Consider the following 25928-nt stretch of genomic DNA (forward strand, 5'->3'; position numbering starts at 1 on the left):
AATTGGACCTCTAAATTGACCGGCAGCCGCGTTATCTTCATCTAAAACACAATTCTAAGCCTTTGGAGTCCACCATTTTTGAGTAGTTTAGAGTGATCTGAAGTTGGAGCCATGAAAACAAAAGTTGTAGAGGATTTTAAGGGCTTGCCATTGGACGATCGGTAGCCGAAAAATCGGCCGCCGAATAAAAAACAAAAAACGCGATTTCAACTAGCTATAAATCAGTGACCGGTCAACCTATTGACCAAATATTTGGATCTGAGATCCCTAATATATAATAAAGCAATAACCCAAAATCTAGCCAAATCTAATTTTGACCCCGAAAAAGTATAGAAGGCAAAATATTTGCCTTTGGTGTTTTTGAGATTTTTTTGTAAAATTTTTTTGATTTGGCTGAAATTTTGGTTAAAGCTCACTACTATAAATATAAACATTATCCTAAAATATTTCTTGAATATCTCTTTTATTTTCAGAGATATAGGCATTTAAATATTTAAAAAAAACGTTTTACGCAAAGCAATCTCATTTTTTTGTTATGCAGGTCAGCTTGTAGTGGCTTTACGCATCGATATTCAATCTCAGTACCTACGTGTGAGTTTTGAAATATCTTGAAAATCTCTTTTACTTCCAGAGATATAAGACTTAGAAGTGGGGCTTAGAAATGTGTCTTAGATGAAGATAACTCGGCTGCCGGTCAACTTGGATGTCCAATTTTTTTGTGCGAGTAGATATTACCTCCCTCTACAAGTTTGCTTTTATGCATTTGCTCCTAGAGCAATTCTATATTTCGTTTCTTACCAGATTTTCTACTGAGATACATATTGTTAACCTGTAAAGTTGTAAGTCCAACTCAGAATCGGCAGTTTTGGTTCTCCTCTTTCAACTAACTCCTAACACAGAACCTGGTTCTCCTCTCTGCTCTAACTTTTAACCCTAAACCTAGTTCTCCTCTCTCCTCTAACTTCTAACCCTGAACCTGGTTCGCCTCTCTCCTCTAACTCCTAACCCTGATCCTGGTTCTCCTCATTCCGCTAACTTCTAGTCCTATCCCTGAACCTGGTTCTCCTCTATCCTCTAACTCCTAACCCTGATCCTGGTTCTCCACATTACTCTAACTTCCAGTCCTAACCCTGAACCTGATTTGTCTCTATCCTCGAACTCCTAACCTGGCTCTCCTCTAACTCCTAACCCTGAACCTGGTTCTTCTCTCTGTTCTAACTCTTAACCCTGAACCTAGTTCTCATCTCTCCTCTAACTCCTAACCCTGAACCTGGTTCGCCTCTCTCCTAACCCTGATCCTGGTTCTCCACATTACTCTAACTTCTAGTATTATCCCTGAAACTGGTTCTCCTCTCTCATCTAACTCCTATTCCTGAACGTGTTTCTCCTCTCTCCTCTAACTCCTAACCCTGAACCTGGTTCTCCTCTCTCCTCTAATTCAAATATCTATCTTTGTCTGTCATATCAACTGGTATTCTAAATCATTAAATTTAAACATTATTTTATTTTCACTGGAAATTTTCACACTTGCTCAACTCTTAAAGAATTTTTTCAAGTATTACATAAAATTAATCACAGTCATGATCATATAATAGTAACATTGTTCAATATGCCAAATCAAATTAAAAATTAGGTTTTGGTACATTCTGTAGAGAACCGCTATTAACTGTTACGAACTGGTACATGTAGCCTTTCAAGCTCTCCTGCAAGAAAACATAATTAAAGGACTGTCTACAGAGGGGAGGAAGGCCAGCCACAACAATTTCTCATACGAGCCACATTAACTTATATAATTAACAAAAAAGATTAGAGTTTTAGAAACACGGAATTATTTGCGGCATTCTACACCAGGAATTTTTGAAAATGCTTGTAAAAAGGTGAAAATGTCTAAGGACATTGGCTCGAAAACTTTAATTCACTTAAAACTATTTTATTTCGATTTACAAAAATTCAATATTTTATTCTTAAAAAAAATTGTTTATATTAGAGGATTAGACACTTAAAAAAAGGATATTGGAAAGACGAGGATTTCGAGGTGGCTCGGACGAAAAAATTAGGAGAATATAGCTCGGACTAGAAATTGTTGTTGCTGGCCTTCCTCCCCTGGGCTACGTCATATTGAAGGGGGTTTAGCTGTATCAGAATTGAAATAGATATCGATCTCTGCCATTCTAAAGTCTTTCTTAGGTATGTCACTATACTGAGAACTTGATGTAATACGTTTACAGCAAATAGCGTAGTTGTCCAATTGATTCTGTATTTTCACTTGATGATACAATTAAATTCAGTACTGCGATATTAGATTTAAGTAATTTATTTCTGATTCAGCCTATACCTCATTTCATATAATGTTGAGTGCCTAATATTAATTTAAAAAGTTAAAATTAAAGTGTGACAATTATTTTCTCACAATTTTTGTAATTTACATTTTACAGAATCTTTCAAAATAATCCATAAAAGGGTGCCATGACAAACTGCCATGACAAACTCCTGAAAGACAAACCCCTAACAAGACAAAATCCGGAAAGACAAACTCCTGAAAGACAAACTCCTGACAAGACAAACTCCTGAAAATACAAACTCATGAAAGACAAACTCCTGAAATTATGAAATTTTTCTCTGAATGAAATATGATAAAATTCATAAACTTTAGGAGAAAAAACCCGCAAATATCCTAGAAAAAATTCTCAAATTTGAATATGCTTCAAGCAGCAAAGTATTACAATGATCAGAATAACAAGCAAATTTATTATTACATATTTTTTATCATTAGGGTTAGGTTAGGTTAAGACACTTTCTGGGCCGAGCGCTGCGGCTAGGACAGGCTAGGGGGCCGAGCGCTGCGACTATGGGTTAGGTTAGTTAAGACACTTTCTGCGCCGAGCGCTGCGGCTAGGACAGGTTAGGGGGCCGAGCGCTGCGGCCACATGGTCAATTATATCCATGTCTAACATTTAAGATCCATGTACAAAACTGATAAGAGGGGGGGGGTCCAAAAATCGTTCTCTAGGAAATTACCTAATTGTATAATTAGAATAGAATATAATTTAGATTTTCATTTTTTAAAATTTTATATTATAGAGTTTTTATTTCAGAAGTTTTTATTTTCAGGAGTTTGTCTCGTCAGGAGTTTGTCTTTCAGGAGTTTGTCATGGCGCCCCATAAAAGCATCATATAATAAAAGTTGTTGTTACATAAACAGTTTCCTCTACACTTCAGTTATATTTACATAAATCCTAATAAAAACATTTTCAATTTGGAGGTCATTACAGGTCTTCCGATGTCATTAGAAAGTCAAACATTTGAATTGTTGCTGCCACTTGATTCTTTGGGGGTTATTAATGTTTGTTTGACATGCCTAAAGCCATATTTAAATATTTTCATGGAGGTTAATATAGGTCATTGTAGGTCATTAGAAGTTCAAACACTAGATTTGTTGCTGCCACTGTATTCTTTAGTTCCTTGCTTTTGTTTGAAATACATACTATGGTAAAAACATTTTCAATTTGGGAGTCTTTAAAGGTTGTTAGAAAGTCAAACACTGGATACGTTGCTGCTACTATATTCCTTGGGTCCTAACTTCCTTTTGATATGCTTAAAGCCTTAGTTAAAACATTTTTATTTTTGGAGGTCATTTAAGATCATTAGATGGGCAAACACTGGATTCATTGCTGCTACGGTATTTCCTGGGTTCCTAGCTTTCGTTTGATATGCATAAAGCCATAGTTGAAACATTTTTATTTTAGCAGTTATTTTATGGCATTAGAGGTCGTTAGAGGTCATTAGAAGGAAATATGCATAAAGCCATAGTTAAAACAATTTTAATTTAGCGGTCATTTTTAGGTAATTAGAGGTAGTTATAGGTCATTAGAAGGTCAAACACTGGATTTGTTGATGTTACTGTATTCCTGGGGTTCCTAGCTTTTAATTGACATGCATAAAGCCATAGTTAAAACATTTTCATTTTTGGAGGTCATTCAGGTCATTAGAGGTCGTAAGAGGTCATGAGAAGGTCAAACACTGGATTTCTTGCTGCTACTGTATTCCCTGGATTGATATGCATAAAGCCATAGTTAAAATATTTTCTATCTGTGGAGGTCATTAGAGGTCATTAAAATGAAATTTTATTTTATTTTAGGAATTTCGATCACTAATTAGGCGTGTAGTAAAAAAATTAGAAGATTTGGACCAAAAATGAAGGCAGGCACGCCCAACCCCCTTACATCATATGTGCCATCTCCACCATCCCCTTTATCTTTAATTATTTTTTATATTTAAGTCCAACTTTTCTGAAAAACTTATGAACGTCATAAAAAATATTTTTCATGTACCACTTTCTTATAATGTGTAGAATTTTATTTGAAAAATGCTGCCTTTAATCTATAATTTGTAGATTTAGATCTGCAATATCTAAAATTTGTAGAATTTAAGTTAATTAAAAAATGAAAGGGTTCACGTAGAGAAGAGTGTGGTTAAAGTTAGAGAAAAATATGGTTCAGGTTAGAGAAGAGAAGGGTACTGACAAAATTGTAAACAGATAATTAAAAATATACAACAATATATATATAAAAAACAAATACAGTTTACAATTACCTTTCTGGATTCTGGTTCTGGATCCTCCTTCTCGTCTAAGTCTAGAACTGGTTCCTCTACCTCAACATCTTCTTCTGTTAGCTCAACATCCTTAAACTCAACATCATCTTCTATCATCGTAACATCTTCTTCTATATACGCGTCCTCCTCCATGTCTTCTTCTGCATCTTCTTCATTAGAATTCAAGACCTCTGTAACAGTTGCTGTTATTGCTGTTACTTCATTGATACCAACCTAAACAAAATTTACTTCATGGTAGTTATAATTTCATGTGAAATTATGGACCAAAGTTTTACAATGTAATAATTTTTTTTCTTTCTTTCATAATTTTATGCGTATATCAAAATCGAATTTTTCATTTATCGTGTTTAACATGATGAATCTTTAATAATTCAATGAATAGCACTAGACTTAACACACATGAAAATCTTCTTAGCTTAAAGGGTCATGTTTAGGTTGATCTGGCATCCAATCATGTCTCATTGATGCATACTGTAATTGTTACGCGAGCCATGCTGCGTGTAGAAAGTCTGCTTGTCACCCCTGTGTATTTCTGAGTTCCCCCTGAAGATCTGTACGGAATGTATTGTGAAAGAACTAGTTTAGGAACTGTTTACAGTCCGACTGCGCAGACGCAAGATTTCTCGCGGAATAGTAACTAATTTATGTCAGTATATGTTTATTCGTTTTGCAAGTATTTCTGAGGCCAGATCCCTACCATAGAGGTCATTGATCTAAAAAAGAAAATTTAAGTACTTAAAGGGACTGTAAAAGTCATATTGAAGGGGGTTTGGCTGAATCAGAATTGAAATAGATATCGATCGCTGCAATTCTTAAGTATTTCTTAGGTTTGTCACTATACTGAGAACTTGATTTAATACGTTTACAGCAAATAGCGTAGTTGTCCAGTTGATTCTGCATTTTCAGTTGATGATAAAATTAAATTCAGTACTGCGATATTAGATTTAAGTAATTTATTAATGATTCAGCCTATACCTCATTTCATATAATGTTGAGTGCCTTAAACATTAATTGAAAAAGTTAAAATTAAAGTGTGACAATTAAATTCTCACAATTTTTGCAATTTACAGATTCTTACAAAATACTCCATTAAAAAACAACGAACTTTATGAAAACGGTCGTTTTTTAAAAACGATCGTTTTGTGAAAAAAAATTCTTACATGTCTTCCATGAAGTGAAAGAGTTGTGGGGGATCTAGAACTTCTTGATATTTTCTTAAAACTACTCACTGATAAGCACGGATGCCCTTAAGGTCGGTTTCCTCTCTTCGTTAACGAAGGGTCGTCGCTAACGATCTTTAAGGAAGGGTATTCGTTAACAATCGTTAACGAAACGACGAGTTTTATAAAAACGATAGTTTTCAAAAACGATCATTTTTCAAAACGATCGTTTTAAAAACGACCATTTTTAAATAAACGATCGTTTCGTTTTTGATTTTTCGTCGCCTTTTCTATAACGAAACGATCGTTTTTTTTTTAAAAAAAGAAAACGTTAACATCCCTAACGCAAGCAGACGCTGAATGATTTCTATATTTGGAGATGAAATGTAAAAATATTCTTACCAAAGAACGTTTTGGTAAACCAGTTCCCATTGATATCGCTCGAATTTTCCTGTCCAAAATGGGCTTTGCTTTCACGTCCTATTATAAGAGAAGTATAAATTAATTAACTCTAGGATTAATAATTGAGATTTCAGTAATCTATTTCAAGCAATGACGCAAAAGCAAAAGTATATTAAGAAAATTATAGTCTAAAAAATGTAATAATGGACACGGGTAAAGATAAAGGGTGGGTGGCACGTAACATATTATTCGCTTGGAAATTTTAACTGTGTTTAAATATAACTTAGCATTGTTGTAGGAGGCTGCTTTTTTGCATGCAAACTTTCAATTATGTACATTAAATGCATTTTTTGGTTTTGAACGGATCTAAGCAAAAATGCGCAAGCGCAGAATATTACTAGACCTAGTCACCTGGTTCTATCCCAATCCTACTCCAGGATATTTATAAACCTTGTATTCCTGGAACCAACCCAACCTTTCTCCTGGATACTTCTACACCTAGAAAACCTGGATCAAACCCAATCCAGGATATTTCTAGACCTAGTCACCCTGGTTCAATCCCCATCATACTCCATGATATGTCTAGATCTTGTATTCAAAGATCTTTTATTTTATAGCGCGCGCGCAAGGACATTTAAGGCTTGGGAAAATAATTTTATGAGGGGATATATGTTTCAAGAGTGTTAATGTTCAAGTGAAATTAATAAATAATTACTTTAATGTAGAACAAGTTGTAATTATTCACTTAAAGCTCGCACGCAAACTTATGCTCAGATCCTTTCATAACCCAAAATGCTTGTAGTATACATAATTTTAAGTTTTCATGCAAAAATGCTTAGTTATATTTAAACACTGTTACCGGAGAGTAATACGTTTCATGCCCCCCCCCCCTTTCTTTTGGCTTAACTTTTTAATAATTTCCATGGGGGGGGGGCTGCAGTAATGGTGCCCTCAAACGTTTTAAGGAACCATTAGGGTAAAAGTAAGTTAACTACAAAGTTTTTGCATTTCAAAATAATTTTCCTACATGGCCCACCAATTTTACATTTTTTTTCCGGCAATTTTGACCTTTTTTAATCATTTATATTATAACTCAGTTAGTTTTTTTTTTGTATTTTAAAGTATGATACCATTTCGGATATCATTTAACTTTGTTTTGATGATATTTGAAGGAAAGGAATTGAGTTTTTGCCACAAACTTCAATTTTCGAATTCCAATATCTTACCGAACTGATGTTGTACACATTTTATATTTCAAACTTAGATAAGTTGAGCTAACATAATTCATAGTTTGAAATATTTAAGGTCTACGACATTTGGTTGGAAGAATACAAAAACTAGAAAATCAGAGTTTGTTGTAAAGACATTGAGTCTTTGTTGAATTTAATGTTTTCTAATAGTCAAACATTCGCAAATAGGTAAAAAATTGAGTTTTTTAACACATTTTCTCAGCTCCTTTCTTACAATGTTTCAATCTGAAGGTATCACACTAAGAACTCAAAATAAAATTTGCAGAGTTGTCAAAATGTAGACAAAAATTTGAAGACAAAAAAACGGCAAAAATAACACGAAAAATAGTTCAATGGATGGGCAATTTAGAACAAAAATAGAATGATAAAATTTGGTATTTGAGATACTTTTACCATTATGAATCCTAAAATATATGCTGCACATCTTGGAATTTTTTAAGGGGCATTTAAAGTCATTTAAAACAACTCACCTCGTGCCAATACAGTTGAAAATATTTCTTGAACTCAGAAACCTCCAACCTCTTGACGGGATCAGGTTCATTTACGTCCACAAATTTCTCTACCGCATGGATCATGTTGGAAAGGGCCTGAGAGTTAACCCTAAAAATTAAATTTTTAATTAACTGTCTCCAACGAAAAAGTACCACGGCCCACTTATGCTTCTATCTATACTATTCTGGGCTAGTGTACATGTAGCTTTGTCAGTGGGCTATGCAGCTGTTATATCTGAGTGGACCCTAGATTTTTTTTAGGAAATTTCTAATACCTCTGCATATAGTAAAGTTCAGGGGTTTTACTGTAACAAATTTTCATTCTGGCTGTTGACCATTCAATAAAATAATTTGTACTTTAAAAAAAGTTTAAAGTGAAGTTCATCGTTCAAATTAGAGAACTTTGGTAGAGAGTGGGCCCTGGAATAAGCAGAAATGAGACACTGTAGCAAAAATCTTGTGAACATAGCATATCCTTCAAATAGTTGGTAGCATCAAAGGCGCATTGTTTCGAAAATTCCAAAATGTGGTCTGCCGTTTTTGTACCTTTTGACCAAGATATTGAGAAGTTTGTTTTAAATTAAAAATATTAAATTTAAGCATTGTTTAAATCTTTAGTATCTCCAACAAATTTGATGATACAAAGAAGGAGGCTAAATCTTATCACGTTTGAAAGACTTACAATGTTTTTTTTTTATACTCTTTTGACATCAATTAACTTAAAGAAAACCAAAGACATATTGTAAATCCAGGGTCCTAAGTCTAACGTACTACATAACACTTTATCTAAAAAATGACATAAAACCTTATGATCTATCCATTCTACTATTATATCCATGGGCTGTATATTCACATCAAAATAAAATTAATGTGGGGGGGGGGAGGAGATTGAAGATGTTTTAGACCTTTGAGGACTTTTTTTAAGGGTACTAAACAGTATTCAATTACTCTATTTTTTATTTGCTTACTTCCAAGATTTTTGAGCGTCAAAGAGCGTCGTAGACAAAGTTCCATTACACAATTGGGAAATTTTCTTGTAGTTTTTTGGGGTTAACAGCTCCACACAGCCAAGTTTCTTCTTTAATTGGATATTTAGAGCCAACTTCAGTCTGGCTACATTCCTAAAATGTTATTTTATTAAAAATAATGATCATCAATCTTTAGTTTACATCTACAGAGTTTCCTACCACAAAGTTCTAGAAGAACTGCGATAACAAACGGAATTATCAAGAAATGGAAAACATGGATATTTGATGCAATACTTGATCAGACAGAGCTTTGAAGGGTATTGTTGTGAATCACAATTAAAATTATGTCTGCCGTCACTTTAACCCTAACAATTCATTCTATATTAATTAAACTGCTTTGTAGGTTTTGGAGTTTTTGACAAATATGAAAACAAATATGAAAATAAATTTAAAAATGATCTTAAAAAAAAAAAAAAAATGAAAAGTGCTTTACAAATATTGCCTCTTAAGAATCCGAAACCAAAGCACCCTCCCTCATATGACCCTATATTTTCTTGTGGAAAGGAAGAAAATTAAATGTACGAAAAATATTTGAACATACAAACAGAACAGGGATGGCACCTTTCTCAACTAAGAACACCAAGAACGGAACAGAACGTGGAAAAAGAACTAATGAGTATGAAAGGATCGAGCTGAAGACCCTCGTTCTAGAACGAAACTGAACGATTTAAAAAGAATCTGAATATGCCCAGCCATAATAATCTGTAAACCCTTTTTACACTGGTATATATAATTCAAAATAGCTCAAATGTCCGGCTTTAACAGCTCTTTCGGATCAAATAAAAAATTTCAACAGATATTCTTCATAATGAAAAAGGATTACTCAAAACCATGCCCATGTTCAAGAAAATTGGATAATCTGAATTTTAAACTGTGAAATAAGAGATTAGCAATAATAATATCTTATAATATTTAATGATTACCTAAATCGTTCTCGCGCGTTGTTGACGTAATCTTCTGGTTTGTTTTTGATTAAAGTGGTAAAATAGTTCACAAGTGCTTTATCTTTAATCCCTAGAACATAAAATTATTACTTACTGAACCAAGTTAAGTTTAGTCACAGTGGTTTGTACCAAGTCAATCATACAACGATTATCTAAATTCAATTTTAACTCATTATTGCCAACATTGTTTTGTACCTGTGAAACAATGTTGGGAGTTTTTTTTGAGCATAGCTACAGGAGCTTTATAGTTTGCATTAAGACTTTTTTTTAAATCCAACCAAATCTGCTTTTGTGCCAATTCTTGGGCAAAAGTTAAATGAACTTGAATTTTTTTCATCTTCTTAATCGACCTATTATCTTTCTGTACCGCTACTTACCCTCTGTAAAGATCGCATCTTGTTTCATTCCATAAACCATTTGTTTGAACTCCTTTGATGATTCCAATTCATCTATGTTGATTGTATCAACAATATCCCGTATCCTAGAAAAATTAGATTGTTAATGTTAATTCTGAATGACTTATTCAGAGTGGCGACAACTTTTTTTAAAAATCACTAAAAAAATCCGTACATTTTCAGACAACAATCTGTAACTTCATTTTGACGAGATTCTTTTTTAATTTTCATTAAAAATTTGTTTTAATGAGTCAACATAAAAAAGCTGTATTTCCCGGATAAAAATACGTACAATTAGTACAATTTGAAAAAAATCCGTCCAATCCGTACAATTTAAGGGTTACAAAAAAAACCGTACAATTCGTACATTTTGGCCACCCTGCTTATTTAAAGAAAGGACCCATCTTTTATATTATTCATTCATACATGCAGTAAATCTGCCTTATCAGAAGAGTAACAATAAAGCTCTAATGGAGATTTATTATGCTAACCATTGTATCTGGAGTTAAGCTTGAACATACACATGGAGATTTATTATGCTAACCATTGTATCTGGAGTTAAGCTTGAACATACACATGGAGATTTATTATGCTAACCATTGTATCTGGAGTTAAGCTTGAACATACACCTTGAGCTTAATAGGTTAAACCACAATGAAATCTTCATAAGGATTCAGAAATAACCAAGGTTTAATAAGGATAATCAAAACTGATCTTAAGTCAAGAAATACACAAGACCTTTAGAATAACAGATCCTAAAAGAGCATTATAAAACCCAGAAGACCGCATCAGAGTTAGTTTTAAAAATGTCAAAGTTGGGAACAAAATTTTAAAAAGGAAACGACTTCAGGAGGGAGAGAAATGTTTTTAATCGTGTATTGTAAAGCTGTATGATTTAAAGCATGAATTTTTAAAATTCATTATTATATCAAAAAACATAAAGCTTAGGTTTTAACAGTTAAAATGAAACATAAAAATCTATCTTTTACCTTAAAGAAATTCCATCTTCTGATAGGTTTCGAGCCAGCACACATCTTTTCTTCAAATGGGCACGCAGACTGCTTCGTAATAGGGAAACTCCGCAGTTACATTCGATCTTCTTGTCATCGATGCCATCAACCTCTTGAGTATGTTCCTCTGCCTTCATTAACTCCACCAAGGTTCTAAATCTCTTGTGAAACGATTTTATGTCCTTTTCTTGGAGAATTTTAAGATCCTGAAATTACAAACATAAGCTAACAAAGGACTTAAAAATCTCACACGTATTGAGTTCCAATTTAAATTTATTACATGAAATTCATGTATTTTTTATCTACCAAAATGGCGTTTTTATCGAAATGAGAAGTTGGTGGTTAAAGAATAATAATCTACATACCTTTATCATTTGATGATCTTTGTGCTGATCTTTGCAATGCCTCCACAGTTTAGTCTTGATATATCTATGGCATAAAGAACAGAATCCTCCTCCAATTTTGATGTTGATATGTTGTTTTTGACCTGGTAATTTTGATGTTTGTCCTGGAATTACCGATGTTGGAGTTTGTACTTGCTGTTCTGCTGTTTGACCTGGTGGTGTCAGATGTGATTCCATGTTTTGATTAAACCAACTAGCTGGATCATAGGTATTAGGAGGATATATTATATTATGCGGATTTGTAGAATCTACCCAAGTAGTTGTTTGAGGATGATAAACTTGAGTAGGTGGTTGAGTTTGATATAACAGAGTAGTTGGTTGAGGATGATAAACTTGAGTAGGTGGTTGAGTTTGATAGAACGGAGTAGTTGGTTGAGGATGATAAACTTGAGTAGGTGGTTGACTTTGATATAACGGAGTAGCTGGTTGAGGATGATAAACTTGAGTAGGTGGTTGACTTTGATATAACGGAGTAGTTGGTTCTGGATGATAAACTTGAGTAGGAGGTTGTTGATGAGGATTTACCAGAGTATGCTGATACGTAGGATATCCTTGAGGCCAGTCTTCCTTAGCAAGCAGATTATAAGGATATACAGGAGTATGGGCTTCAGGAGGAAATACCGTACTGCACAGTTTACTAGGATGTTCCAGAGTAGGTGGATGAGTAGGATATCCTGGAGTAGGGGGTCGAGTCGTCAGATTAGGAGTAGCACCTTCATTAGTACTAAGTGCCTGGAAACCCTGTTTTCTTGGATAATCCGGAAATTCCGCGTTATAAGGATAAGGATACAATTTTGGGTTAGCTCGATTTGGTGGATTGTAAGGCGGAATTTTGATCGATTGTCTCTTATCTTCGTCACATATCTAGATAAAAAATCTATGATCATTTCAGATAAATGGCAGTATTGCAATTGTTTAACATTCATCAATATATTATATACGGAGAATAGTCACCATTAACCACCCTACCAGCCAGTACCCCCCATAACCCACCAGTGCCCCATGGCATCCCCTATTACCCCTTAGTACCACACAGTCGTCCCCATACCACCCAGTGCTCCCCAGTATTCCCAGTTTCAGTTTTTGGCATCACGTGACGGTTTAAAAAAAAATATTTTTTTGGGGGGTGGGCCTTTTAAGAAGAGTCAACAAGGAGAGACAAATCTAACTATTGTTTTCCTATTTTGTTGAGAACAAGCAAAATTATTTTCTTGCAAAAAAAAATTTCCTATAAAATCTACATTTCATCAAAAAAAGGTAAGGACATCAGCTTTCCAAAAAGTGGCTTATTTTATTCACACTATCAAAACTCACTTAGAAATGACAAAAACATTGAAATAATACCCAAAAATTGCTTAAAAATGTTAAAAACGCGTTTGTTCTGTGGGCATACGATTTTACAGTGAAAACAAAAAAATGTGCGACATCAAGGGCCGCCCTCATTCTCTGTATAACCAGTACGCCTCCAGTATCCCCCCCCCCCCATCAAAAAACGGTGTTCGATTTTGGCCATTGATCTCCTCTCCATGTGCATAGGATTGGTTTTGGATATTAAAACTACATTTAGTAAAGCCGATTTTTGGGCAAGTTGAAATTGCCAACCGGAAACCAGTTTTTCTGATATTTAAGTTTGAATACTTCACTAATGCAAGCGAAAAAACAATTTCTTCAAAATTCCTCGATATGGGTACCAAAAGATCCGTCTTGAAAAACTGAATTCATAAATTCAGAAATCAGAGAAATCCGTTGATAATTTAACAAAGTAGAGGCAAAAACCGATAACAAAGAAAAAAGTTTTTCTGTCATATATCCAACAAGTCAAAAATATTGAAACAAAAACAACGGGACAGTATTCACCGGCTCCAGACGCATCTTTTGATACCAATTTCGATGTGTTTTGAAAAAATTCTATTTTTTTTTCTTGTGACTTTATGGTTTTTGAAATGGTTAGTGTCAATTTTAGTCTCGGTTTTTAGACCTATAAGCCTTAAAGGGGATGGTGGAGTTGGCACATTTCATGTAGGGGGGGGGGGGGCCCTGCCTTCATTTTTGGTTCAAATCTTCCAATTTTTTGGCTGCACGCCTAATTAGGGTTCGAAATTCCTATAATAAATTCAAATTGAACTTTAATGACCTCTAATGACCTCTAATGACCTCTAATGACCTCTACAAATAGAAAATGTTTCAATTATGGCTTTATGCATATCAAACGAAAGCTATGAACCCAGGGAATCCAGTAGCAGCAACAGATCTAGTGTTTGACCTTCTAATGACCTCTAACAACCTCGAATGACCTAAATGACTTCCAAAAATGAAAAAATTTTCACAATGGCTTAGATGGTCAAACACTGGATTCATTGATGCTATAACTGTATTCCCTGGCTTCATAGCTTTCGTTTGATATGCATAAAGCCATAGTAAAAACAATTGCATTTTTTGAGGTCATTTAGGTCATTAGAGGTCGTTAGAGGTCATAAGATGGTCAGACACTGGATTTATTGCTGCTACTGTATTCCCTGTCTTCATAGCTTTCATTTGATATGCATAAAAGCCATGGTTGAAATATATTCTATTTGTGGAGGTCATTAGAGGTCATTAAAGGTCATTAGAGGTCATTAGAGATCATTAGAAGGTCAAACACTGGATTTGTTGCTGCTACTGGATTCTCTGTATTCCTAGCTTTCGTTTGATATGCATAAAGCCATAGTTAAAACATTTTCATTTTTGGAGGTCATTTAGGTCATTAGAGGTCGTTAGAGGTCAGTAGAACGTCAAACACTGGATTCGTTGCTGCAACTGTATTCCTGGGGTTCCTAGCTTTCGTTTGATATGCATAAAGCCATGGTTACAACATTTTCATTTTTGGAGGTCATTTGGGTCATTAGAGGTCGTAAGAGGTCATTAGAAGGTCAAACACTGGATCTGTTGCTGCTACTGTATTCCCTGGGTTCCTAGCTTTCGTTTTAATGCATTAAGCCATAATTGAAATATTTTCTATTTGTTGAGGTAATTAGAGGTCATTAAAGTTCAATTTGATTTTATTATAGGAATTTCGAACCCTAATTAGGCGTGCATCCAAAAAATTGGAAGATTTGAACCAAAAATGAAGGCAGGGCCCCCCCCCCCTACATCAAATGTGCCAACTCCACCATCCCCTTTAGAGATGAATTTTAAAAATGTCCATATTCAACATTGGACAACAAGATCAAGCGTTTAAAATTAACAATATCCAAACATAACTTTTAATCTGAGGTCCCTAGTGTATAAATTATCCTAACCTGGGTATAGAAAAGTATGGATTAAGAAACTCAGCCCTAGGACTTTCATATCCTGATTTATACCACACCAGTTCAGATATTTCCCTGAACAAAAGAATTTAGAGTATATATTTATATAAAAAGGTATCATAGAGAGTGGAAAATTTTTCCATTTTAAGTAAAATTTTTCTTTTTTTTGCCCTGGTGTAATACATCAAAATTATCCCCCCCCTACCACCCACAACAGATTTTGTATACTTGACATCAAAACAACACATAATTAATAAGCATATCTGGCAGTACCAGACACCAGCACAAAGAAAAAAAATGCGATGACTCAGTCAAAACAAGTTCCTGAGTTTACAATAAATATAAATATAGGATTATGCTTTACAAGCAAAGGATCCAAATGAATACAAGATTTATGTTCCAAATTGCTATTATGTGGTTGCTATAATTTTTCTGAAAACCAATAAGGGGTATTTATATTTTTCAAGAATTACCCCCCCCCCCTGAAAGGATTTTAGGGTAGCTGAAACTTTGGATGAAAAAAAATCCAAGCAAATTGGGATGATATTACTTTTTAAAAGGTTGGGGAAATATACTTTCAAGAAAATTTACCCTTGACATTAATTTTACCTAAAAAATAAATGGAGTTCAGGAATAATATTATATTTGTTGGCAAACTCCAGACATCTATCACACACAGTTATATACTCTGTCTCGTCCAATAGCAGGAATCTTACCTTGCTGAGAAGATAAGTTCATCAATTTTAATAATGCAGAATTCTAGAGCTTAGTTTGGAGGGGGGGGGTCTAAAGTCTTGTTCTGAGAAATATTGTATTTTTAGAGAGAAATTACATAAGTAGATAAAAATGTTCTGTGCATCTTCTTTGAAAAGGTAATTAGATCTTTTTACTATACATACATTAAACAATATTTGTTCATTTATAGCTTGTCATAGTTTTTCTTGATAAAAACTTTACCTGATAACTTTAAGAAATTGGACAGCAGGATCTTTACATGCTTCAATCCACCTAAAAATAAAAATAAAACCTAGCTTCAGTCTAAAAATGCTAAAAATCGAACTTAAATGACTCGTAAGATAAAAACTAGCTTCAATCCGTGCTAAAAATCGAACTTGTAAGACTCGTAAGAGAAAAACTACCTTCAATCCATACAAAAATCAAACTTGAATGACTTGTAAGATAAAAACTAGCTTCAATCCATACAAAAATCAAACTTTTTAACTCATAAGGTAAAACCTCGCTTCAATCCATACAAAATCAAACTTGAATGACTCGCAAGATAAAACCTAGCTTCAATCCATACAAAAATCAAACTTGTAAGACTCATAAGGTAAAACCTAGCTTCAATCCATACAAAAATCAAACTTGAATGACTTGTAAGATAAAAACTAGCTTCAATCCATACAAAAATCAAACTTTTTAACTCATAAGATAAAAGCTAGCTTCAATCCATACAAAAATCAAACTTTTTAACTCATAAGATAAAAGCTAGCTTCAATCCATACAAAAATCAAACTTGTATGACTTGTGAGATAAAAACTAGTTTCCATTAATCCAGAAATCAAACTTGTATGGCTTGAAAAAGATAAAATTGCTTCAAAACCATCTAAAAATCAAACTAATATGACTTATAAAATGAAAACTAGCTTCAATTCATCTGACAATCATACTTGTTTGACTTGGAAGATAAAAATCCATCTAAAAATCAAGCTTGTAAGGCTTGAAAGATAAAACTAGCTTTATCCATCTAAAAATCAAACTTGTATGACTCATAAGATAAAAACTTGCTTAAATCCATGTAAAAATTAAACTTGTATGACTTGAAAGATAAAAACTAGTTTCCATCCATCCAAAAATCAAACTTGTATGGCTTAAAAGATAAAAACTGATTTCCATCCATCCAAAAATCAAACTTGTATGGATTGAAAGATAAAAACTATTTTCAATCCATACAAAATTAAAAACTGTTTTGATTAAAAGAGAAAACCCAATTCGACTCACAGAGAAACTGAGTCCTTGCCACAAGTTCTAATTTTCCAATCCCTATATCTTTAAACCCCAATGTTGTAGACCTTTTATATTTTTAACTATGAATCCTGTTAGATCAAATAATCAAACTTTTAAACATGAAAGGTTACACCATCAAATTGTAAAGATATTATGATCGAAAATGAGTTTGTGTGAAAAACTCAGTTCTTAAAAAAAATGATCAAATCTACTGATGTACCTGAGCGCAGCATTGAGAACAAAGATCTCATTGGTTGCACTAAGCCTAGTGTCCTCAAGAAGGTTTATGAGAACAGATCCAGGGATTTCAGTAAAATCCTCCTCCTCACATACATCACTTTACCATCATATCAGTTATATTCAACATAATATTCAGAACAGAAATATAAAATGAATAAAATTACCCATCTCCCTCCACCCCCCCCCCTCCCAATGAAAAGTTGAAACATACTAAATTAAATTCTACAAGGTTGATTTATTGATGGATTGAATCAGTGCTTAAGATCCAGATCTAGTTCCACAAAAATATGCGGATCCACGGATCCGAATCCTAGGGGCAAAATATTAACCAAAAACTGCTAAACAAAACTTTTTAAATCTCATAACCAAAATCTGAACTGATGAAAACAGATAGATTATAAAAATTCCCTGATTCTGAATAGTTCTTTAAGTTTTAGCATAAAAATAAGCGAAAAAAGAAGAAAAATAATTTGACAATTCTGCTTTGTTTATGACCTAGATTTGGATCCATTTATATTTTTCAGGGCGGGTCCAGAATCTGGATCCAGGTCCGCATGAAAATTAAACGGATCCTAAGCACTGGATTGAATGATTAATTAATTCTATAATTAATTGATAAATTGCAGGGTGTGCTTCTAGTCTAGATCTGAACTCTGATCAAAAAAGACAGATCCAGAATCCAGATTTGTACAAGAATGGAATAACTCCTTAGTACTGATTAAATAAAAAAATATTATAAGACATAATAATAAAATGAAATACTCATTAATTCATATTTTAATTTTACCTGAAATTATTAAGAATGTAAAACATGCAGGCTTTTTCAACTTCAACCAAACTGAAATGTCATCAAGATATGGAATATATTCAGAGCAATTCAAAACTTTTGAAATTTTTTTTATGTAGGCTTCAAATATTCTATGAGTAAAACAAGTAAAATATGTAGGAACTCCCATAAAATTAAGCTTTCACAGCAGTTTTTGAAAGTTTTTTGTTTAGGCCAAATTAGTGCTACCCAAGCTAAGTATTGTTTACATTCCTACCAGAAACTACAGTACACACTAATATCCTTAAGTTCCTATTATATTCCTTGGTTTTACCTGTACATCCTGGAAAGCTCCATTGTTTTGACCACAGTACTTCTGCATATATAATCCTAAATAGTTTGTTAAAAAAACAAACATTAAAGTGACTGTAAGCATAATTTTAGGTGATCCTCCATTGAGATTGAAGAATGTTGATTCATAATAGTACCCTTACGAGCTTTGTCTGATCAAGTATTAATTTATTCATTTTTTTTTTAGAGCTGATTATTTTCATTTGTGAGTTCTCTACATTGTGCATTGTCAGAAATAAATGAGAAAAGAAATGAGTCTTTGCCAAAAACACAAATTTTCTAATCTCTATATTTCTGCAGCCTAATGGCTTTGACCTTTGATATTTCATAGCTTGAAATATGTAAGTTCTACGACATTGACTCAAATTTTCTAAAATATGTTAGCAAACCTTTGATATTTAAAACTTGGATTATTTGATCCAGCAGAATTAGGGTTTCCAGCTAATGAAACGTTTCGCAAAAAAATGCTAAAATTTTCAGTCGCGTTTAGCGAACTGTTTTGCAAAATAAAGCGAAAACGTAGCAAAATTTCACGAAAAAATTCTCAAAAATGCGAAACACAAAACTTTTGCGAAAATGCGAAAAACTTGTTAAAACCATGAGTTTTATAGCTGCAACAATTAATTGCTCAAAAGAACTTGAGCTCTGATAGTTCAATATTTGAAATTTTATTATGTCATAACCATAATCAAGTATAACAACAAAAAGTAAAAAAGTGTAAAAAGTAAAATTTTATAGCATAACTTGGAAGTATGGATATAGTTATTAAGCAGGGTGAATTTAAAATATTCCAAATTATATTGGTTCTTCCCGTAGTAGATTTTATTTTGTGTTTTAAGAATAAAGAGGAGGTCGAGAAAGCATTTTAAAGAGAATGTGTCCTAGAAGTTCTTAAATCTATATTTATATTTTGTGTTAATCCATCAATTGGGCTCGCGGATAAATCCCTCTTTGAAAATGAGTCTGTATTCTCAAAAGTTAGTCTTTTTTGATGAATTTCCGCAATTTTTTCGCTAAAATTTTGCATTTGTTTTTAAAAACTCTGAATTTTTCTTCTTTTTTTTGCAAAATTTCCATTTTCTCGCGAAATTTTTGCATTATTTTTTCGTAAAATTTTCGCACTATTTTTTCGCGAAACAGATTGAAGTGAAAAAGCGAAAATTCTTGCATTTTTCTTCGAAATTGAGTTGCAAAGATATATAAATCAGAAAATCAGAGTTTTTTAGCAAAGACTCAACTCCTTAACAAAATAAAACACTTTCCAATTTCTCTACAAAATTGACATGCACAATTTTTTGCTTCAAAACCCATGGAGTTATTACTAGAGATATCCACATTTCCTAGAAAATCAATGTTATCTTCCACAAAATTGATCAGAATAAGGTATCAGGGTTTAATTATGAAAAAGAATTTTAAATCTTGAATACCAAGTTCACAACAATAGTCCATTTAATTATTTGTTTTCAGGTATAGAATAGAAGAAAATATGTGAAACCACGTATTTGCAATCTGAATAATTGCAAGGTTAACTAAGGGGGNCAATTGTTTCACCTGTAGGAAATTTTTACAAAGATTGATGACACTTGGAACCAGCAGGAAGTCAGCGGCTAGATAATTTCAAATTCAAAATACAAATATTTTGGTTTTCAAATTAAAATGAAAACCACAACCCAGCGTGTAAAATCCTTAATGAACACTGGACTTACAGCCCCCAATAAATTTGGAAAATATTTACCCCTCTAATTTATTAACTAAAGGAAATCAAATATAAAAATTTGGGAGTGTCTGATAAAAGTCAAGGGGTGTGGTGTATATTGTATACTTAAAATATTATCAGAAGGGTCTCGGATGAGATGGTATGGACTATAGAGGTCTCCCAAAGTAATTCAATAATGATGATAATTTATTCCATAATCTCTGAATTCCCATAAAGTGATTATAAGAAAACTGTAGAACATGAAGAAGACATTATAACAATATTGAAGTGCATTTGATGTTGTTACGAAGAAAATAGCTTGACTAATAACTTTTTAATTAAATTGGATCTGTTTACACTGGATTTACTGTGTCTCATGTTCATTGGACTATTTAAAGTCATAGGTTGAGTCTAAAAGTCGACCTCCTATTCCCGAGTTTTCTGGTTATCACTGTAGTTGGACACAATATATAAATAATAGTTGATTACCTTGAATAAAGGACTGGATGTTGGCTGGGTTTAGGATTATTCTTGTTCCATAGAAACTATTGATAATACTCTCCACACTACTCATACAACTAGTCCATGGAACCTTTATTTAAAATAAGTATAAATCAAATTCTCATCTGTAATGGAGTCAAGTAAAAAAGCAGAAACCTCTGGAATAGGAAGACGACTTTTAAACTCAAGTTATTACTGAATAGAATAGAACATGAGACCCTTTTCACCTAATAAATGATATGATAAATTTCTAATCAATTTTTTTGCTTTGTAACAACATCAAATAAACCTAATTATTGCTTTAATATCGTCTTCCTATTCCACAGTTTTTGTTTCTCACTTTATAACAATAATCTGAAAATTAGATGAAGACTAATTTAAATAGCCTTTAAGTTGTTTCAAGATCTTCATTTTCAGACCAACTACAGTGATAATCAGAAAACTATAGAATTGGAAGACGACCTTAACGCATTACTGAAGTGCATTTGATGTTTCAAATCAAATAGCTTTACCAGAAAACTATTAAATCACTTTTTTAGTAAACTGGGTCTGTTTGCACTGCTCAATTGTCATGTTAATTGGACTATTTAAAGCCATATTGTGAGCTTAAAAGTCCTTCCTATTCCAGAGTTTTCAGGTGATCACTGTAATAAATAAAATTTATTTCAAAATAAAACTAGAAATTATTTCAAATTTACCTCAAGATTTATCCTGTCCAAATGTTTGGCTTCATTGTTCGTTTTGTTAAAAGAAAAAAGACCCTGATAAAAAAATGACATGATTTGATCCTGAATGAATATGCTTATTAGGTTTATTGGGTCCATAAAACTCCAAATCGACAAAAGGGGGCAGTATTTGTAAGCTTAATTTCAACTGACCCACCATGCAAATATGAGGATTCCCAGTTCTTTTAAAAGCTTTTTTGATCAATTGTTTGAATTAGAAATCAATGTTTATAATTTTGAAAACTGATTATTTTCAATTTCAGCTTCTCCACATACAAAAATGACTTGCGAAAGAGGGCATTTCTACTTGAGTAAAACAAATAGGAATTATCAAGATTTAAAACTTTTAAACCTGGAAAAATTAAAATCTTCCACATCAGATCAAGTTTTCAATGGTACCATTGTGAATCATGCATTACCATTTTTGTACGGAGAATTATTTGAAATTATGCTTAATTCCATTAAACTGTTTTTTTTGTGGTGGGTCCTCAAATTGTCAAAATATACTATTTTTGAGACTTGCCTGAAAGTATCCAGAGTTGGCTGCAAGTATTATCTACCAATTAATTTCATTTTAGACATTTGATTTAACTTTATAATTACTAGTTTACTGTAGAATAGGAAGACGATATGAAAGCAATAATTAAGTGTATTTAATGTTTTTACAAAGCAAATAATTTTAATAATAACTTATTAATTTACTTATAAAGCATGAAAATGGACTGTTTACACTCAACAATTGCTGTGTCCCAGGCTCATAGGACTATTTAAAGTCATTATTAGAGCCAGAAAGTCGTCTCTCCTATTTCAGAGTTTTATGGTTATCACTGTACAACATCATATTCAATGAGTAATGTTGAACATTGAGCCCGAAATTTAAGACTACCGAGTTCCCTTTCTGGGGTCTAAACCCTGAGTAGATTGAGGTAAGAAATTAGAAAAAAATGGAGCACATACAGAAACCAAATAAAATTATTTTTCGGAACAAAAATATTGGTATCTACAAAACTGCGAAACCCCCTTAACGAAACCTGGTTTGTAATACTGGGTTTTATGACGATAGCCCGATTCACTGATTTAAGTTTTCAGCTCTGCTTTGTGCAGTGAAAAAAACATTACAAATACTTTTAACTTACAATGGTACGCGATTTGATCAATACAAGGTCGAAGACTTTTTTATTTAAGTTTTGATTGTTAACAAGCTTTTTTCTAATTAAGTTTACAAGTAATCAAATTGAAGTTTTTTTAACTGACATGTTTATGTGTATCCATGTTGTTAAACAGCTTGATAGAAATCAAAAATAAAATCGAAAGTCGTCTGCATTTTTTTAATATAATCGCCTACCACTGTAGAAATTCCATATACTTTGTTTCGATTTCACTTAAAGGAACTGTAGGCATTATTTCAAGGAACTATTCATATTTATGAAAAAAGGAATGCCAGACGTCCTACCGTACCATTTAAACCTTAGACTGTTATCGACGTACTACCGAACCATTAAAACCTTTGACTGTTCATGGATGTACTACCGTACCATTTGAACCTTTGACTGTTCATCAACGTACTACCGTACAATTTGAACCTTTGACTGTTCATCGACGGCAGAGAATGGTGTAAATCAAATTGGCGAAACCTTGATTGAACGTTTCAGTGTAAACTGAACATATATTTCTCAAAAATCCGAAATACTTACTCACCCTTGGTCAGTTCAAAGGGTACTGTTGTGATTCAGACACGCTACTCTATACAAATGAGAGAGGGTCACTTAAAATCAAGATTACAGTACCTTAAAAAAATGTAAGAACTTTTAAAAATTATAAAACTATGTTAAAGTTTGCAATTATGCAAAGGTGGATTTGATCTTCTCACAGAGTATACATTTTACATAATCTTTCTATTTTTTCTTGACGGTTTAGTTGGAGTGCATAAACGTCAAAATGGCTAAAGATATTGTGCCCAATATTTTTGTGACAACTTGCATAACCCAGGGCAGGTTTATAGCTTATAGAAATAACATTTCTCTTGAAAAAAAAAGTGAATTTGTTAAATTTTATAAATCCATTAATCCCAGCTTTTTATCAAGGACTGTATATTGTTCTACTCGAGTATATTTGTTTTAAATTTGATGAATGAAACAATCCTTGTGGGCTCTAACAACACTACCAGAACAACAGATTTCAACATCACAACAGAAATGTCTAAAAATCTAGTTTCATCACAAAAATCTGATGACTAATTGTTCTACAACATCATTCAACTTTAATTGAGGAATAAAGGTATTATTTACAAACAGTATTAATTGTACTAATTGCCTTATGGCATCATATTGAGTTTTTGATATTGTTATCAGGTACAAAAGCAATATTAAAAAATGTCCGAACTCTTAGATTAACCATGACGCCAATTAACCCATTTCACTTCCAACAAATATCTTCCGGAACGGTCAAGGTTAGGGGAGGGCCATATTAAAAATTGTCGACAGTCAGTGGCGTTTCCAGAAGGGTAGGGAAGCTATTGGGTCTTTCTCACCCCCCCCCCCCCTTCCCTGCAGAATAGAAAAATGATATCCCTCGGGACTAATTCCTTTGTGCGCCCCTGTCGAGATTCCTTTTTAAAACGTTAGCACCTTAACAGGATGAGATTTCAGAGATGACTTTGCTTATTCAAGATTTCTGCAACTGTAAACTGATTTGTCTATTTTTAAAATATCAAATAAGCCATCGTAAGCCCATTTTCAAGACCGAAGACCCTTGGAATCCTAATACGTTTATCAATTTAGTTTCAGGTCGTTATAAAAAGTTTCATCCTTTGTGGGTAACCCCGTACCGTCTTTAAAAATACCTGTATAATGGCAGTGTAGCTGAGTTCATTATTCTGCAAATAAATCAATTTTACGAAAATATTAGAATAAATTCAAGGTTACAATTTTACATTTTGAAAGGAAAAAGCAGCAAGATTTCAAAAAAATTGACGAACTTAAGTTTTCATAAAATGTGTTAGTAAATATAGCTTTAACCTACCAGTGTGATTTTAAAATATTAATTACATCAATCAATAACAAAAATCCATTGACATAACGTTAATATTATTTTACGGAGCATAGTTATTATATTTTCAACCTAAATTTATATATGTAAAGTGAAAACTAAATAATTTATCTCGAAATTGTATAATTGTAAAATCTATTCAAATGGTTACAGGATATAATCAAAATTCACTTCAGCTTAATAAAATGTAAGATGTTAAATCTGGATTTAGTAAGTAGAGTTAAGGATTAAAGAAATCCAGATTCAAGCTTACATTTATAAATATACATTATACATTCATAAAGCTTGGTATTTCATCTTATTATTTTGTATTTATCAATTCATTAAAAAATTTTAATCTTATTTTGAGCAGATTATTTCAGATAAAATGCTTACGATTGTTGAATATACCAAATAAGAAACATTAAGTAAGAAAAAACTGACATGAACTTATGTATTTAAAATCATTTCTCGATCAAAATCTAACTAAAGCTCTCTTTTATCAGAAGAAAATTTTGAACTTTAATCAGTCTTCCAGGAATAGACATGCAAAGAGTAGGGTGTACAATATGCAGTGTACACTTTAAATTGTAAAGTCAACAGTTTACACTATACAGTGTACACATTAATTGTAAACTTTACAATGTACAATGTTTAAATTAAAGGTTAAACAATACTGTGTACACTTACATTTTAAAGTTAACAGTTTACAATATACAGTGTATACTTCAAATTGTAAACTTTACAGTGTACAATGTTCAAATGTAAAGTTTAAAGTTTACAATGTACAAATTTAAAGCTTACAGTGTGCAATGTGCAATTGCCCTTAAAAGTACAATGCACAATGTAAATTAAACAATGTCTGATTTACAGTTTACTGTGCAGGCATAATAAACAGTACAGTGTAAATTGTACGCTCTACCCCACCATACACTCTACAATACAGGCTCTGGTAAACTAAATCCAACTTTATATATAAAAATTGATTAGAACAGAATGCATACATGTGTAATGTGTATAAAATAAACTACAGTATACTAGTATTCACCAAGTACACGTAAAGCTGTGTACTGTACCGAATAGGGTTGGAGCCTCACATGTGACAGGGTAAGATTAAATACTGTAAAATTACTTTCCGTGTACTTTCAAATAAATGCCATGTTATTGAAAAATATCTAATATTAAAAAGATGAATAAGAAATTGTTGGCAACGATAGGCTTAAATTTGATAAGATCTACAACTAATATTGTTCAAAAATACCTTGAGGCAGTTAAATCTTGTCTTTTGATTTAATAATTAATAAGCACTGTATTACATGGTGTATAATAGTAGTAACACAAGCATAGATTAATAGTAACCAGTGCTTAGGATCCAAGGGGCAAAATATCAACCAAAACTTTTCAACTCTTAAAACCCAAATCTGAACTATTAAAAAAGGAGATGATAAAAATTCCGTGATTTCTGAATGGTTTATCAAGTTTTAGCATAAAAATAAGCGACAAAAAATAAGACAAAAATTTGAAAATTCTGCTTTGTAAAAAAATTAAGTAAATCTTAAAGAAAGGATCTGGATCCGGATCCAGTTTTCCCAGTGTGGATCCAGGATCCGGATCCAGTTTTCCCAGTGTG

General features: G+C 32.7%; 2 protein-coding genes across 2 annotated transcripts; both read right to left on the reverse strand.

Annotated features, from left to right (window-relative positions):
• Positions 1 to 1484: 1484 nt before the first annotated feature.
• LOC111698054 (uncharacterized) lies at positions 1485 to 13570 on the reverse strand. The gene is made up of 10 exons (XM_023468285.1): positions 13556 to 13570; positions 11660 to 12562; positions 11274 to 11500; positions 10267 to 10370; positions 9869 to 9959; positions 8886 to 9038; positions 7897 to 8026; positions 6177 to 6254; positions 4594 to 4827; positions 1485 to 1703 (listed from the first exon to the last, which is right to left on the reverse strand). The coding sequence occupies exons 1-10, from the start codon at positions 13568 to 13570 to the stop codon at positions 1623 to 1625; spliced, it is 2016 nt and encodes a 671-aa protein (XP_023324053.1). The 3' UTR covers positions 1485 to 1622.
• Positions 13571 to 14951: 1381 nt separating this feature from the next.
• Positions 14952 to 24213, reverse strand: LOC111698035 (kelch-like protein 26). The gene is made up of 12 exons (XM_023468254.1): positions 24114 to 24213; positions 23413 to 23470; positions 21795 to 21827; positions 21245 to 21307; positions 20535 to 20637; positions 19901 to 19956; positions 18333 to 18388; positions 18020 to 18070; positions 17213 to 17329; positions 15943 to 15993; positions 15595 to 15705; positions 14952 to 15060 (listed from the first exon to the last, which is right to left on the reverse strand). The coding sequence occupies exons 1-12, from the start codon at positions 24140 to 24142 to the stop codon at positions 14967 to 14969; spliced, it is 822 nt and encodes a 273-aa protein (XP_023324022.1). The 5' UTR covers positions 24143 to 24213; the 3' UTR covers positions 14952 to 14966.
• Between the last annotated feature and the right edge of the window lie 1715 nt (positions 24214 to 25928).

Source organism: Eurytemora carolleeae, unplaced genomic scaffold (genome assembly GCF_000591075.1).
Source record: "Eurytemora carolleeae unplaced genomic scaffold, Eaff_2.0 scaffold172, whole genome shotgun sequence".
Taxonomy (NCBI): Eukaryota; Metazoa; Arthropoda; class Copepoda; order Calanoida; family Temoridae; genus Eurytemora; species Eurytemora carolleeae.

What these genes read in the sequence shown, in the direction of transcription:
- LOC111698054 (XM_023468285.1), bottom strand. An exon ending in AGATGCGATCTTTACAGAGG is followed by an intron (nt 9,960 to 10,266) that starts GTAAGTAGCGGT and finishes TTTATGTTCTAG; the next exon opens with GGATTAAAGATAAAGCACTT. An exon ending in GACGCTCAAAAATCTTGGAA is followed by an intron (nt 8,027 to 8,885) that starts GTAAGCAAATAA and finishes TTTAATTTTTAG; the next exon opens with GGTTAACTCTCAGGCCCTTT.
- LOC111698035 (XM_023468254.1), bottom strand. Translation starts at nt 24,142, where the DNA reads ATGAACTCAGCTACACTGCCATTATACAG. An exon ending in TGGACAGGATAAATCTTGAG is followed by an intron (nt 20,638 to 21,244) that starts GTAAATTTGAAA and finishes TTTTAAATAAAG; the next exon opens with GTTCCATGGACTAGTTGTAT. An exon ending in GAGCTTTCCAGGATGTACAG is followed by an intron (nt 18,071 to 18,332) that starts GTAAAACCAAGG and finishes ATGACATTTCAG; the next exon opens with TTTGGTTGAAGTTGAAAAAG.